At 39.0% G+C, this 13,147-nt stretch overlaps 1 protein-coding gene across 1 annotated transcript; it reads right to left on the bottom strand.

Annotated features, from left to right (window-relative positions):
- Positions 1 to 8,387: 8,387 nt before the first annotated feature.
- On the bottom strand, positions 8,388 to 8,997 carry Pburs (Partner of Bursicon). The gene is made up of 2 exons (XM_001357344.4): positions 8,706 to 8,997; positions 8,388 to 8,644 (listed from the first exon to the last, which is right to left on the bottom strand). The coding sequence occupies exons 1-2, from the start codon at positions 8,961 to 8,963 to the stop codon at positions 8,474 to 8,476; spliced, it is 429 nt and encodes a 142-aa protein (XP_001357380.1). The 5' UTR covers positions 8,964 to 8,997; the 3' UTR covers positions 8,388 to 8,473.
- Between the last annotated feature and the right edge of the window lie 4,150 nt (positions 8,998 to 13,147).

The raw sequence follows: 13,147 nt of genomic DNA on the forward strand, positions 1-13,147 counted from the left end.
AACTCATATTTTGCAATTGGCAAAACCGACCATGAAACCTGTGTGTTAGAGTGAGACAGGGCGAGAAAGAGTGAAATTGTTTTCGTGATTCTGGCTATAATAATTATACGATCTGGTTCAGATTTTGCACTCTGTAAGATATAGTTATCTTCTACGATTCTGCGTTTTTAGTTTTCTCGTATCTTTAAAATTGTGGATGCCACAGATTTTCGCCCTTTGTGGGGGCGGAAGTGGGCGGGGCAAAGTTTTGAAATATTTTTGGAGTAGTGACATATCACAGAAGTCTGGATCCAAAACATCGTTGCTCTAGCTCTTATAGTCTTTGAGCATTAGCCGCTGAAGGGGACGGACAGACGGACAGACGGACAGACGGACAGACGGACGGACGGACAGACGGACAGACGGACAGACAGACATGGCTCAATCGACTCGGCTATTGATGCTGATCAAGAATATATATACTTTATGAGGTCGGAAACGATTCCTTCTGGACGTTACACACATCCACTTTCACCACAAATCTAATATACCCCAATACTCATTTTGAGTATCGGGTATAAAAATGCTACACGAAATATAATAATATATGTAAAAAGAATTTACATTTACACTTTTAGCTAATGGAATTTGGATTTTTTTTTTTAAATTTTATTTTATTTATTTTTTGTTGTTGTGTGTTTATTTTAATTGATGTGCTTTTATTTGTATTTTCTTTGGCTTGGCCGTTTTTGGTTTGTGGTTTTGCTTGGATGCCACTCGTTGAGGGCGCGTTTTATGATGAGGCACGTACGTGTGGTATATGTTTTGGATTGGGTTTTTGCGCCTGCAACCGATTTCTCATAGAGTATTATGGTATGGGGTGTGTTATTCCAAAGATTTACCCCGCAACAAAACGAAAGTAGAAATTTTTCCTCGTGTATATACGGATTTTTTTTTTGGATTAAGACTCAGTCTAGATTATGATAAAGCACCATGTTATATAGAACAAACATCACACAATAAATGATTCTCAAAAATATTTTGTATTATTTTTTTTTTTTTTTAGATATTTATTTTTTTGATATTTTTGAAACACGCGGGGCGCACACACGCTATTTTGGCTTTCTGGCTGTGGCAACACTCCGGTCGTACAGTCCGGTCGTAGCGCACGTACGAACTTTAAACGTGAAATAACAAAATTCGACTAAAAATCTATAAACAACATTCATTCTCGCTCGCTCGCTCACTCGCCCGCCCGCTCGCATGCCGTCGTTTACGGCTCTCTTTCTTAGACGACAACATGCTCTCTATCTCTCTCGCTGAAAGTTTTTAGTGAGTAGTTTTTTCAGAGCAAGAGCGAGAGAGCGAGAGAGAGAGCCGAGTGTCTGGGTGAGAAAACCAGTTCAGTTTTTGTCATTGTTGTGGTCGGTTTTCATTTTCAACAAGTGTGCTTTTGTTGTTGTCTGAGGCGCCCTCCCCCTCCCCCCCCCAAACACCCATGCGCCTTGCGCTGAGAGAGAGAGAGAGAGCAAACAAGAGAGTAACGAAGAGAGCTTTAGTTTTATGCTCTGCTCTTTGCGCATGTGCCAAAAAAATGTAGTAGAAATTAATGCCATTTGGTAGTAGGTGGAGCAAATAGTAGTAGAAACCAAAAGTAGTAGCTGCAGGAAGGCTTTTCTTTAGAGATCTTGCATAAAAAATTAAAATAAAAAATTGTGCTCTAAAAAAAATGTATTTTTACCCTTTCCAGAATTTTCTACCATTTCTCATGGAACGGAAACACCACAATCTTAATGGATAAACACGCCTCTGAGTAAGCCACAAAACCAATAAATTATTGCCAAAAACGTTTTTCATATCAACAAAAACCCCAAAAATATATACCGCACTCATGGATGGTGTTTATACGGTCTGGCCACCCCATTGGACGATCGACGCTTCTGTGTAGCCATTTTGGGTAATTTTTGTTGTTGCTTGTGTGGGATTTTTATTTCTGTAGAAATGGTTTTTTTTTTTTTTTTGGTTTTTTTTTTGGAGAGCGCAACGGCGTCGGCCATAATTGTTTACGAGCAGGTGGGCGTGTGGCGCATGTTCGTGTGGAAAATGTCTTAAAAGTTATATGTTGGAGCAAATATGATTTAGAGCATTGCGCGAGAGAGTTTAGCCGAGAGAGAGAGTCGTTTACGAGAGAGTGTGTTGTGTTTTCCCGTCCTGTAAACAGAAAACAGCTGGTGGAAAAGTTAACCGAGGCTCAGAGAGAGACAGGAAATGTCTGCCGCAAAACTTTGACTAATTTACCGCTTTTGGGGGGGGGTTTTTTTTGTGGAGGGAAATATCTGATTTGCTTGCATCATTTTTATATATAAATTCCCTAAAATTTTGTAAGCCTCAGATCAAGCTTTATTTTATTTATTTTACACAAAAAAAATTAATATGCTAAATTTTTTACGACAAAAAAAAACACCAACCCCAAAAAGAATGCCCCGAAAGCCTATAAAAATAATAACCTCCGGGGAAAATAACTCTATTCAGGTCGTCATAGAATCGTAAAAAACGCTCGTAAAAAAATCAAACCGCAAACCGAAATTCAAGAGCCCAAAATGTTGCTCCAGCTTTATGGCATTTAAATGCTGTTGGTTTTTTTTTTTTATTTTTTGGAGTGGAAAGAGAAATACACAATTATACTAATCTGTGGCGCTTTGAATTAACAATCGATAATTAACATATTTCGACCATATATTGACAGCTGTCTGGGGGATGTGGCTCTACCATTTTTGGTGATGCTCTCATAAAAAATGCCCCCGTCCGTGGTCCGCGTATTTTTGTCATGTTCATTAAGAAGCTTTTGAAAGTTTCGCCTTTCAAAACTCATAAAATGTCCATTTCGATGCCGTTTTAATGGTCCCCAAAGTCGTAGTCAAAAACGTTTTATGACTTTTTTTTGTTTCAAAATATCGCTTCAGTTTCATTTGAAATAGACTCATTTCTGGTTGAACACAAAAACAATCGAGTTTCAATTAACCCCACACAAAAACTGTGCTCTCCGCCAGTCTCTATCCTCGTGTTAACCACAAAATTAAGTGGCCAGCAGTATTTTGTGGCCACAACCGCATTACAAACCACAAAAGCTGGCTGGCAAAAAAAAAAATAACCCCGTACGTATTGTATAATAGAGAGAGCTCTGGGCATGTCCTTATCCTTTTTTTTTTGTTGGTCTGTGTCTATCCCCAACAGACAAATAAGTTCTGGGGTTTGGGTCGTTTCCGTTTCGGTTTCGGTTACGGACTTTTTGTTGGCATTTTAGCAGTTCATTTACGGAGACGGGAGACGGGCACACAATATGTGGCGCATGTGACCGGAAAAGGCATTTTACAAACACAAAATGGTCACCAAAGTGGTTGAGTGGTTGTCATTTGTCCGGGGGAATCCCGGAATTCAGCCCCACCGGACTAGGAAGCCGTGGGTCGGACTAGATAATGTGTCGGCTTCTTGAAGTGTGCCCTTTGGTGCGGAAAGGAGCTGAACATTAAATAAATAAATTATGCACTGCTTGATCGTTTGTTTGTGGAGGGGAAAAAACTAACAAAACCTTCAGGTTTCAACTTCGCACTGCTTGATCTATTGGTTGTGGAGGTAATATGGAAAAAACCCTTCAGGTACTGCTTAATCTCTTGGTTGTGGTGGAGAAAAACTAGCCAGAGCTTCAGGTTTAGCCAATGAACTGCTTGCAATGGGAAACGAACCGGTGCTTCAGGCTTCATCAGCGCGCTGCTTGATCGTTTGGTTGTGGAGGAGAAAAAGGTACCAAAGCTTCAGGTTTCAACTGCGAACTGCTTGATCGTTTGCTTGCAGAGAACTAAAAAAAGCACACTTATAGAGAAAAAGAACTAAGCCTTCAGGTTTAGTTGAAGAACTGCTTGCTGGGAGATTTCGCCACCAAAAATGGAAAACGAACCAAAACTTTGAGATTTTAGGAAAAAGGAAAAAAAGGAATCCAGGATGATACATTTTCCCCTGATAAAAATCACCTCAAAAATTTTAGCAGAATTTTTCATACCTTTTTTCCCCACTTCTATTGAAGATTTCTCCAAGTGTGGCGTCTCGCACAGCAGCTGCTGCATTTCCCGGTTTTCATCTACTTATTGCTGAAAAGACTGCCAAGCACTTTCCCTCTCTCTCTCTCTCGCTCCCTCTCTCTCTCGCTCTCATTCAGTGTACCCCTGCCCTGTCTCTTACTCTTTTTTTTTGGTCTGCTTAACCCTTGGCCATGTTGGGGCCCTGTCACGAGTGTGTGTACGTAACCGTGTGTGTACGAGTATGAATTATATGCTGCACACTTTTTAACCCTTGACATATTTTATTTTTTACAAGCTGCTTTACTTTTACTCCTTGACTGCCGCACTGGAAGACATACAAACGCACTTATTGTTAGTGGGTGTACACTGTACAGGGCTCTGTGTGTTTGAGATTGTTTGTCGTGTGTGCGTTGGCCTTTTTTTTGCGCTTTCTGCTGCTGGTCGGGGGCCGCCTCAAGTGCGCTGGCAAGTTCATAAATTTGCCCACTGGGGCGTATGAGTAATGTGCAGAAGCAGTGTGTCGCCCCCTCCATGTGCGCAAAGAAATGAGAAAATATACTAAAAGCCATAGGCCAGCAGGCAACATATGTTAGCATCAATTTCATTTTACTTTTTAATATACTTTATTCCATGGAATATAAGCTTTCGTCTTTCATCTCTCTCTCTCTCTCTCTGTGAGGAAGCCTCTTGGACTGTGCTGAAAATGGATGATAGCCTGGCAAAAGAGGCTTTAGACTCATTTCTGTGGCTGGAGGTATAACCTTTAAGCAGAGTCGTTCTAGTTTTGTGTTTGTTTTAGGAAAAGCGAAGCAAAGTTGCAGGTTTTAGCAGTGCACTGCTTGCAGGAACACGAATAAAACTTCTAGGGCACTGCTTACAAGGGTAATTTAATAAATAATTAAGGTTTCAGAAGACCACTGACTGAGCGATTGCTTGCTAAAGGGGGGAAAAAAACAAAGCTTCAGGTTTCGGCATTGCACTGCTTGATGAATAGATTGTCAATGAGTAAAAGGGGAACCAACACATTGTTTTAGTTGAAAAACTGCTTGCATGAACGCCAACCAAACCTTCAGGTTCCAAAGGTGCACTGCTTGCAGGAACACAAATAAAACTTGCAGGGCACTGCTTTCAAGGGTAATTTAATGAATAAATTAAGGTTTCAGAGGACCACTGACTGAGCGATTGCTTGCCAAGGGGGGAAGAAATAAAGCGTCAGGCTTCTGAAGTGTACTGCTTGATGGATTGATTGTCGAGAGAGAAGAAAAGAATCCAAAGCATTGTTTTAGTTGAAGAACTGCTTGCATGAAAACGAACCAAACCTTGAGGATTAAAAAGTGCACTGCTTACAAAAGAAAGCCAGCCAGGCCTTCAGGTTTCTGCAATACACTGCTTGATCAATTTCTTGCCAAGGGTGAAAAGAAATCAAATCTTCAGGTTTCAGGAGCGCACTGCTTGCATGTTAGTTTCAAAACGAACGAAACCTTCAGGTTTTAGCAAAAAAGAAACCAAAGCTTCAGGTTTTTAGTTGAAGAACTGCTTGCTGGATCATTCTTTTCCCTGAAAAGGCTTGAAATCGTGAAAAAGGAGCAATATCCAAAGGAAGGAAAATAAAATGTATAGTTTACAAATGGATTTAAAAAGTATCTACCTTCTGGAAGTATTTCTCAGTCTCTCGTCGAAGAACCGGAATAGAACGTGTAGCAAACGGATGCCGTACCCCCCCGTACCTGAACTATTTCATAACCGTTTCTCTCACCCGTTAAGTAACTAATTTATTAAGCACGATATCATATCGGGGCACTTCCTACACTCTTCTCACCGTTTTGCAGTTCCCTGGCATTATTCATTAACTTAATTGTGATTTAAGAGGCTCCGTTCTGGGTCTTCGTTTTAGTTGCTCATTTCCGGTCAACTGCTGACGTTTATCATAATTGCAGCTCATTTGCATGCCCAAGAAAAGGCAGGCTCGCTTTCCATGCTGCTGCCGCCGCCGTGGCTGTGGCAGCACTCTTCATCTTTGGGTGCTGTCGCCTGTCGCCTGTCGCCGCCTCTCATGCGGCAACAGCAACTGTCGCCGTTGCTGTCACTTGATGTCGCAGCGCATTAGAATATGTTGCATGTTGCTGTCGCTTCGGCTTCCCCTCTGGCCGCTGCTGCTGCAGCAATGGGTGGCAGTTGCATATATGCATGATGCAGGCGCGGGCAAATTTTTATCTTATGACAGCTGCTCCTCCTGATGCTGCTGCTGTTGCTGTTGCAGTTGCAGTTGCGTCTAAAAAATATGTTGCTGTCATGATGGTTGTTGTTATATGTTTTGCATGTTGCACATGCTGCCTGGCTGCCTGGCTGCAGACGCCCCAAAACAAATGTCAGCTGTAAAAATCATAAATTTAATGCAAAATGCAAAAACGCTTTGCGCTTCGCTGCGCTTTTACTCCACTGACAGGTGAACCCTCTCTCGCACCTCTCCAACCTCCCCTCTGGCACTCAGCATTCTGAATTTTTCATCTTCTAACTGAAATATGATATACGAGCAGGCATTGTGCGGAAGCTTCCTAAAAAAATACTCTAAGAACGGGCAAGGCATAGAAGTAGAAGATTTTTATCCTACGAAATAGAACCCCAAAAGAGGAGTCATTTTAAAGTCTTATAAAAGACACAAAGCTGGGAAAAATGTTCTAAAGAAATTCAGTTTTTGGGTGAGAAAATATTTAATTTCTTAAGATTTTTTTACTGGCACCGAAAGGGATAGATATAGTATCTTCAGCTTGTATCTTTATATCTTTAAATACACTCATAAATTTCAATTGGTCTCTAGATTTGCTGAATATTAATTAGTTATAAATTAAAACAAAAGCCCCAGACCGAGGCGAACCTCTCCACTTTGATGATAATTAATGTTTGTTAATTAATAACAAATTTGAAACCTCACCAGAGCAAAAATGTTATCAACATTTAATCGAAAGCTACTTTATTTATGTTTATTTTCTAACATACTTTTTGTGTTAAAACGCGTTAATATTGGCAATTAATTTTCATCATTTTGGGGACTCTTTGTTTCTGGTTTTCGATATTTTCGATATACGTTGCTTGATTTGCATGAATTTGCAATTAATTTGATATGTTTGTCATTCGAGTGAAATATGTTTGTGTTTTGTTGTTGAATAAAAGCCCCCAAAGCCCAAGGCGAAATGTAAACAACGGCTGGAAAAATGCTTTTAGTGTCAAGAGTCGGCAACAAAAAAAAAAAAAAAAAAAAAAAAAAAAAAAGACAAGAAGGCGTGACATCATTGATTGGGCTTTATCTTCTGAAAAGTATCTCTCTCTCTACCTCTATCTCTTTGTTTGTTTTTTTTTTGGGTTTGGCCAGTCGTTTTGATTGAAATTTATGTGGTGTTTATTACGATCATGGCTTGAGACTAATGCTATAAGGCATTTCTAAAGAAGGGACCACAGATTAAGGTATGTATTTAGCCCATAAGGGGATGTATCTACTACTAGTTCTTCTATGAAGATGCTCAAGAAGTGCCCTTGAATAACTCATTCAACAGCTGCAGCGGTTGCCCCATACAAAAACTATATAATTTTTGATTAAAAGGTTTTTTTTTTAGTCTTCCAGTGATCCGTTCTAGAACTGGGGAATCTCTCCCTCTGTTGGTGTATATTTCGTTTAAGTATATAATTTATATTGTGTCGGCACGTTGTGCCGTTGATGGAGCAACTGATGCCACCCAAACGTCCCTGCCTTGCCTCGCCTGCCTGCCAGTTGTTAATGGGCGTGTCAAATAAATTATGAGTTTCGCACACACACGGGAACAGCAGCAGCATCGACCTGGAGAGATCCTACTCTCGTACCGTGTTTTTTTTTGTATTTTTTTTGGGTGGAGTGGAGCTGGCAAAATGCTTAAGTAAATTACAGTGCGTGCAAATGTGCTTGTGAACATGAAATTATAATTTAGCCCCCGAGAACACAGAAAGCGGGTTTTCCTTCGACGGGGACAGGCCTTGCCTTGCCTTTTAATCAAGACTGAAAAACGTTGAAAGCGTGTTTTCATCTCAACTGCAGTTTAAGCTTGATTATAATGTTTTCAAGACGAGCGAGAGCGAGAGAGAGAGAGAGAGGGAGAGAGAGTTTCCGGGTGGCTTCGAAATGAGTCAATCAGAGTCCATCCAAAAGTGCATCGACACTTGATAGAGAATAGCTGCCAGCCCTCCAGTCACATGTGAAACACCCCCTCCCTCCCCGAGAGAGAGAGTCGGATCAAACATCTGTTTGGGGCCTTTGGGGCACAACCAAAAACCATACACAAAAAAAAAAAACAATTCTAGCCGTGTGTTGTATACATTCGATTTACATTCACTATGAAATGTTTAGAAATATATGTATAAATATTCGATTAGATTTAGGGACGCGTTTATCAACGCGTAAAATCGCCACACTTAAAGCATTTGCATTCGGTGGGCTCTCGGAGACGTATGTCCATGGTGCCCATTTCCTGGGAGGTTAGACGAGTGCCATCCGGATCATAGCAGTGGGTGAGCGTGATGACCTTTTCCTTGAGGAAACTCTCGCGACAGCAATAGCACTCCTAACGGGGGGTATACGAGTAGGGTATAGATCTGGCCAGATTTTTGTTATTGGTTACTCACTTTCAGAAACCCCGTCGGTGTTATCACCGATGGTTGCACCTGACTGTTGCACAGTCCCTCGCATTTGTTGACTATCACATCGGCATTGCAGGTCCTCTGCATGCGTCCCAGTTCGTCAAACTCCTCCTTGATCAAATGGATCTCCGACTTTAATGTCTCGCAGTTCTCGTCGCCGGTGCCCTGGTGGTTGTAGCGCAAGGCCCTCAGGCATTGGGGCATCAGGACCGCGGCAATGAAAAGCAATTCCTGGACCTGCATTCTGTACCAACAAGCAACTCCCAACTGTTTGGTTTCCACGGAACCGGGGCTGCTTTTATAGTTGAACGATTCAATACACTGATATATGTCAATGACTGGCTGATGGAATGTTTGTGTCCTGCTCAGCGGGCGGGAAAGTCGGTTATGTTGCGGTAGGACGACGCCGTAATGCTCCAATCACTTTTCTGTTCTCTTAATTGGCAATTAAATCGAATGGCCAGACCACAAGTTATGTTTTGCGGTGCATGAAATACATCCGATACGAGTATTTTAGTTTTGCATATACACGTACATATTTCTCTTGAAGCTTTTATGAGGTCACAGAGTGCAAAATGTAGGGAAAGATTGGGAATAGAAACAATACAAACAAATTATGGGAAGTTGAAGAAAAATTAAGGAATAGAAATACATACATATGTCGTATTTTGGCTAAAATTCTCCTATTTTAAACTCCATTTTTAAATTCTATATTTTTATCTTTGAAATTTATTCTAATTTATTTGGCTTTTCAATAAAATTGGGTGTCAAATTTGTTCCAACATTTATTTTTGTATTTATATTATTTTCTTTGATAGAATTGGAGAACAAAATATAGGGTAAAAATTAGCTTCCTGGCATAGTAAAAAAAAAAACATACACATATTTAACTAAAATATAAGGTTTTAAATGCAAGCATAGTAAAATGAAACTTTGATTTAAAAATAATAAATATATAAAAAAAAATAAAAAAAATATAAATAAAAAAAAAATAAATAAATAATACAAATAAATAATGTTTTAAAAATACACTATTAGCACAACCCATATTTAATCTAAATTCAATAAAACATTTTAAAATACATAAAATATTTTTAATTTTTAACAAATATTTTTTATCTAAATATGAAAAAATTTAATTAATATATGAAATATATTTGTTTAAATTTTGAAATATATTTTAAGCGAATATATTTATATTGATGTCATATTAATATTTATTTCTAAACCTCCAGAGCAAACCTCTAATACATCTTTAAATCTAAACTATCCAAATCAAAACACATTTTCTGACCTATCTTTGAACTTGAGCCCATGACAATGGGCACATTCCTTGTTCACAGCATCGTTCATCACTTTCGAATGAGCGGAATATTCAATATTTGGCACTCACCCGAATGTTGCGTTGCCTACCAAGGTGAAAAATGCCTACTAAATATACAAAAACAAAAAATGTCATAAAACTCGGTCCAGCCGTTTTTTAGAATATTTTTTGCGTTGCCATACTGTTTTTTTTATTTATTATTTTTATAAAATACGAGCAATTGCGGATTTCTCCAGCAATTCCCACAGCGATTGCCACCAATCAAATTTTTTTTTTATCAGCCGAAATACGCTTATGCATACATATATTTATTGTAAAATATATGCACGTTTTATTCCAGCTTTAATCAGTAGACGATACTCGGATGTCTGCCTCAATGGGTGTTCCCCACACAAAAAAAACAACAACAAAAAAACATAAGAAATGAAATCGCAATCTGTCTGCCGTTTTCCCTGGCATCACCTCTCGTAATCGCATCTCCCTGTGAGCCCCTCTCTCGCTCTCTGTGTTTCGCCCCAAAATTTGCAGCATCCACAAAGTTGATGCCTCTCTGGCCATCTCTCTGCTACTTCTCTCTCTCTTTCTCTTTCTCTGTGGGGATATGGTCGATGGGTTGCGCTTTAGAATCATCGACGCAAACGCAAAAAGTCTCAATGGCGCCGTAAATTATGTTTTATTATGCAATAAAGTCAACCATAAAAATGCTGCAATAAATTAAATTAACTACTAAAAATGCTGATTTTATTTTTACCCTCCGTTTGCAAAATTGCCGTTCATTCAGACGGCTTTCTCTTCTTATATACATACCATATATCGTTTATATACGTATATTTGTATGCATATGTGCCTGTCGTTTGGGCCAAAGTTCTCATTTGTTTTGCCGTTTTTTTTTCGGCTTTTTTCTGTGCAGTTTTGATGACAAATTTGCAAAAAATCTAAAGGTTTTGAAGGCGAGTACATTTCATACATTGTACATATATGGATCTCAATCTTTATCAACAACAAAATGAAATGTTTTTCGAGTGTTGTCTTGGGAACAAGTCTTTGGGATAAATGGAAAATGTTCAATATACAGGCCCAAGATAAAGAAAAGAGGGCTACGGCCGCTACTCCACATTTATACCCGATACTCAGGCAGTACGGCTCCTCTCCGCCAAAGGGCGCCCACATTGCACTACGAAAGAGTGTGTGAGAGAGAGAGACAGAGCACTAAAACCCACCAGATGGAGCTCCCTTCCAGGAAAACTCGGTGGATATGCCATCCAAGCACTCAGTAAAGATGTAATAAAGTATCTTACAAATATTGATGATTTCAAGCAGACGGGCAACCGATGGACCTTCCATTGTGATGCCAATCTTATGTGGTATTTTCTTCAGAACATCTTTCGTAGAAGTCAAGGCACTGTTTTTCGTCATCATTTGAATGCCCCATGTCCTGATGGATGCCTCGCTCTGCATGCCACCTCCCAGGACCGATGCAAGCGCCTCATTGTGGTCCTCTACCCCGAAGTGGAGAACTTTGATGATCTCGACAGCGAACTGCGCTCCTACATGGTGCTGAACACGTATCTCAAGCGAGATGACCCCAATTTCTGGAACAAGCTAATATATTCTATGCCCCATGTGAATGTGCAACAAGAACCCGCTCCAGAGGCAATAGAGCTGTCTGTCATTAATCCCTTTTGAATTTGTATCTACAAAATTGTATCAAATAGAACATTTTCCATCTTATGATGGGCTCTCACAAATATTTGCATCCACTCTTTTCTGCCTCTATCTTTTTCAGTATGCACTCTATCGCTATATGCTATAGTTAGCATACTCTCTTTCCCTCTCACATTCTGTCTTTCTGCAAACGAGGCAAAGGCCAAGAATAACGGCCACAAAAGTCTTACGACGCGATAAAAAATGTATGGCACTCGACGAAATAGTTTCTGCAAGTAAATTCTTGATAAATGATGGATGGTATTTCTTCCACGATTGTAGGAGCATAGGCCACATTTTTTTTATCAAGATAATCGAATGAAATGAAGCTCTAATACTCCAGTGAATTTTCCCCAAAGTGCTGTGGGAGCAGTTTAAAAAAATAATAAATTTAAAGTGGTTTTTAGTTGTTTTCTTTTTGGTTGGATTCCCTATAGGGAATTGATTTTTTGGGGGCTAAACAAATATAATATTTCTATGGCTTGTTTAGTTCGAATCACACTCGGATACCGATCGCATCGAAAATGTCGTGGAATATAGTTTGGATATTTGTTATACTCTTGGCAATAAGTTCGTTTAGTGATCAAAAGATTTTGGAAAACATCAGAGAGGATTACTGTGAAATATACTGTAAAGATGAGTGCAAAAACATTAACAGTGACAGAACGTGCTACAAAAATGGATCATCTTTCATTACAAACGATTATACATTGGAGTTACAAAATGGACTTATGGAAATCATTCGGGTGAATAATGACATCAAAGAGTGGAATTTTGCCGCAGTTTCCAATGAAACTAATGTCCAATTGGAGGGGTTACATGTCTTAATACCTCATCATAGCTCCACACTTCGTCCTGGAGTATATTATCTCAGAGGTCTTGGTGTACAAGAAGCATCGACATATTTTTTAGCTTGGAGCGATTTTATTGTAAATGAGATAAATCTCAATTATTTAAATGGCTCAACAGAATTAAAGATTTATGCCAAAAGGTTTAAAGATTTAATTAACGAATACATTAAGATGAGCCTGAATCATCTCAAGAAGATTAAAATTGAATATAATCCAGAAGATCAGAATATATCCCTAAATGAAACTATCAAAAACAGAAACAGAATATTCTGGTTAAACGAAAATACTTTTGCAGGAAAAATAAATTTAAAATGGCTTATCTTTGACGGTATGGATATTAGAAACCTTACCCCAAATGTTTTCACCGACTTGAAAAACTTAATGGTATTAGAGTTCCAAAATGTCGTTCTAGAGGATTTCTCATTCTTAAGGTTCGTATGATCTACAGTTTGGAAAATTATTGAAAGTAATTGCTACTGTTTCATGAACATCAGGAAATGTTGTTTTCCATTTCGAAAAGTCATTTGTTTTCTTTTTTTTTTATTTTA

This window comes from Drosophila pseudoobscura, chromosome 4 (assembly GCF_009870125.1).
Source record: "Drosophila pseudoobscura strain MV-25-SWS-2005 chromosome 4, UCI_Dpse_MV25, whole genome shotgun sequence".
NCBI classification, from domain to species: domain Eukaryota; kingdom Metazoa; phylum Arthropoda; class Insecta; order Diptera; family Drosophilidae; genus Drosophila; species Drosophila pseudoobscura.

Excerpts from the sequence above, each read along its gene's own strand:
- Pburs (XM_001357344.4), bottom strand. The coding sequence starts at position 8,963 with ATGCAGGTCCAGGAATTGCTTTTCATTGCCGCGGTCCTGATGCCCCAA. Across the intron at positions 8,645-8,705 it reads CACCGACGGGGTTTCTGAAA|GAGTGCTATTGCTGTCGCGA; the intron begins GTGAGTAACCAA and ends ACCCCCCGTTAG.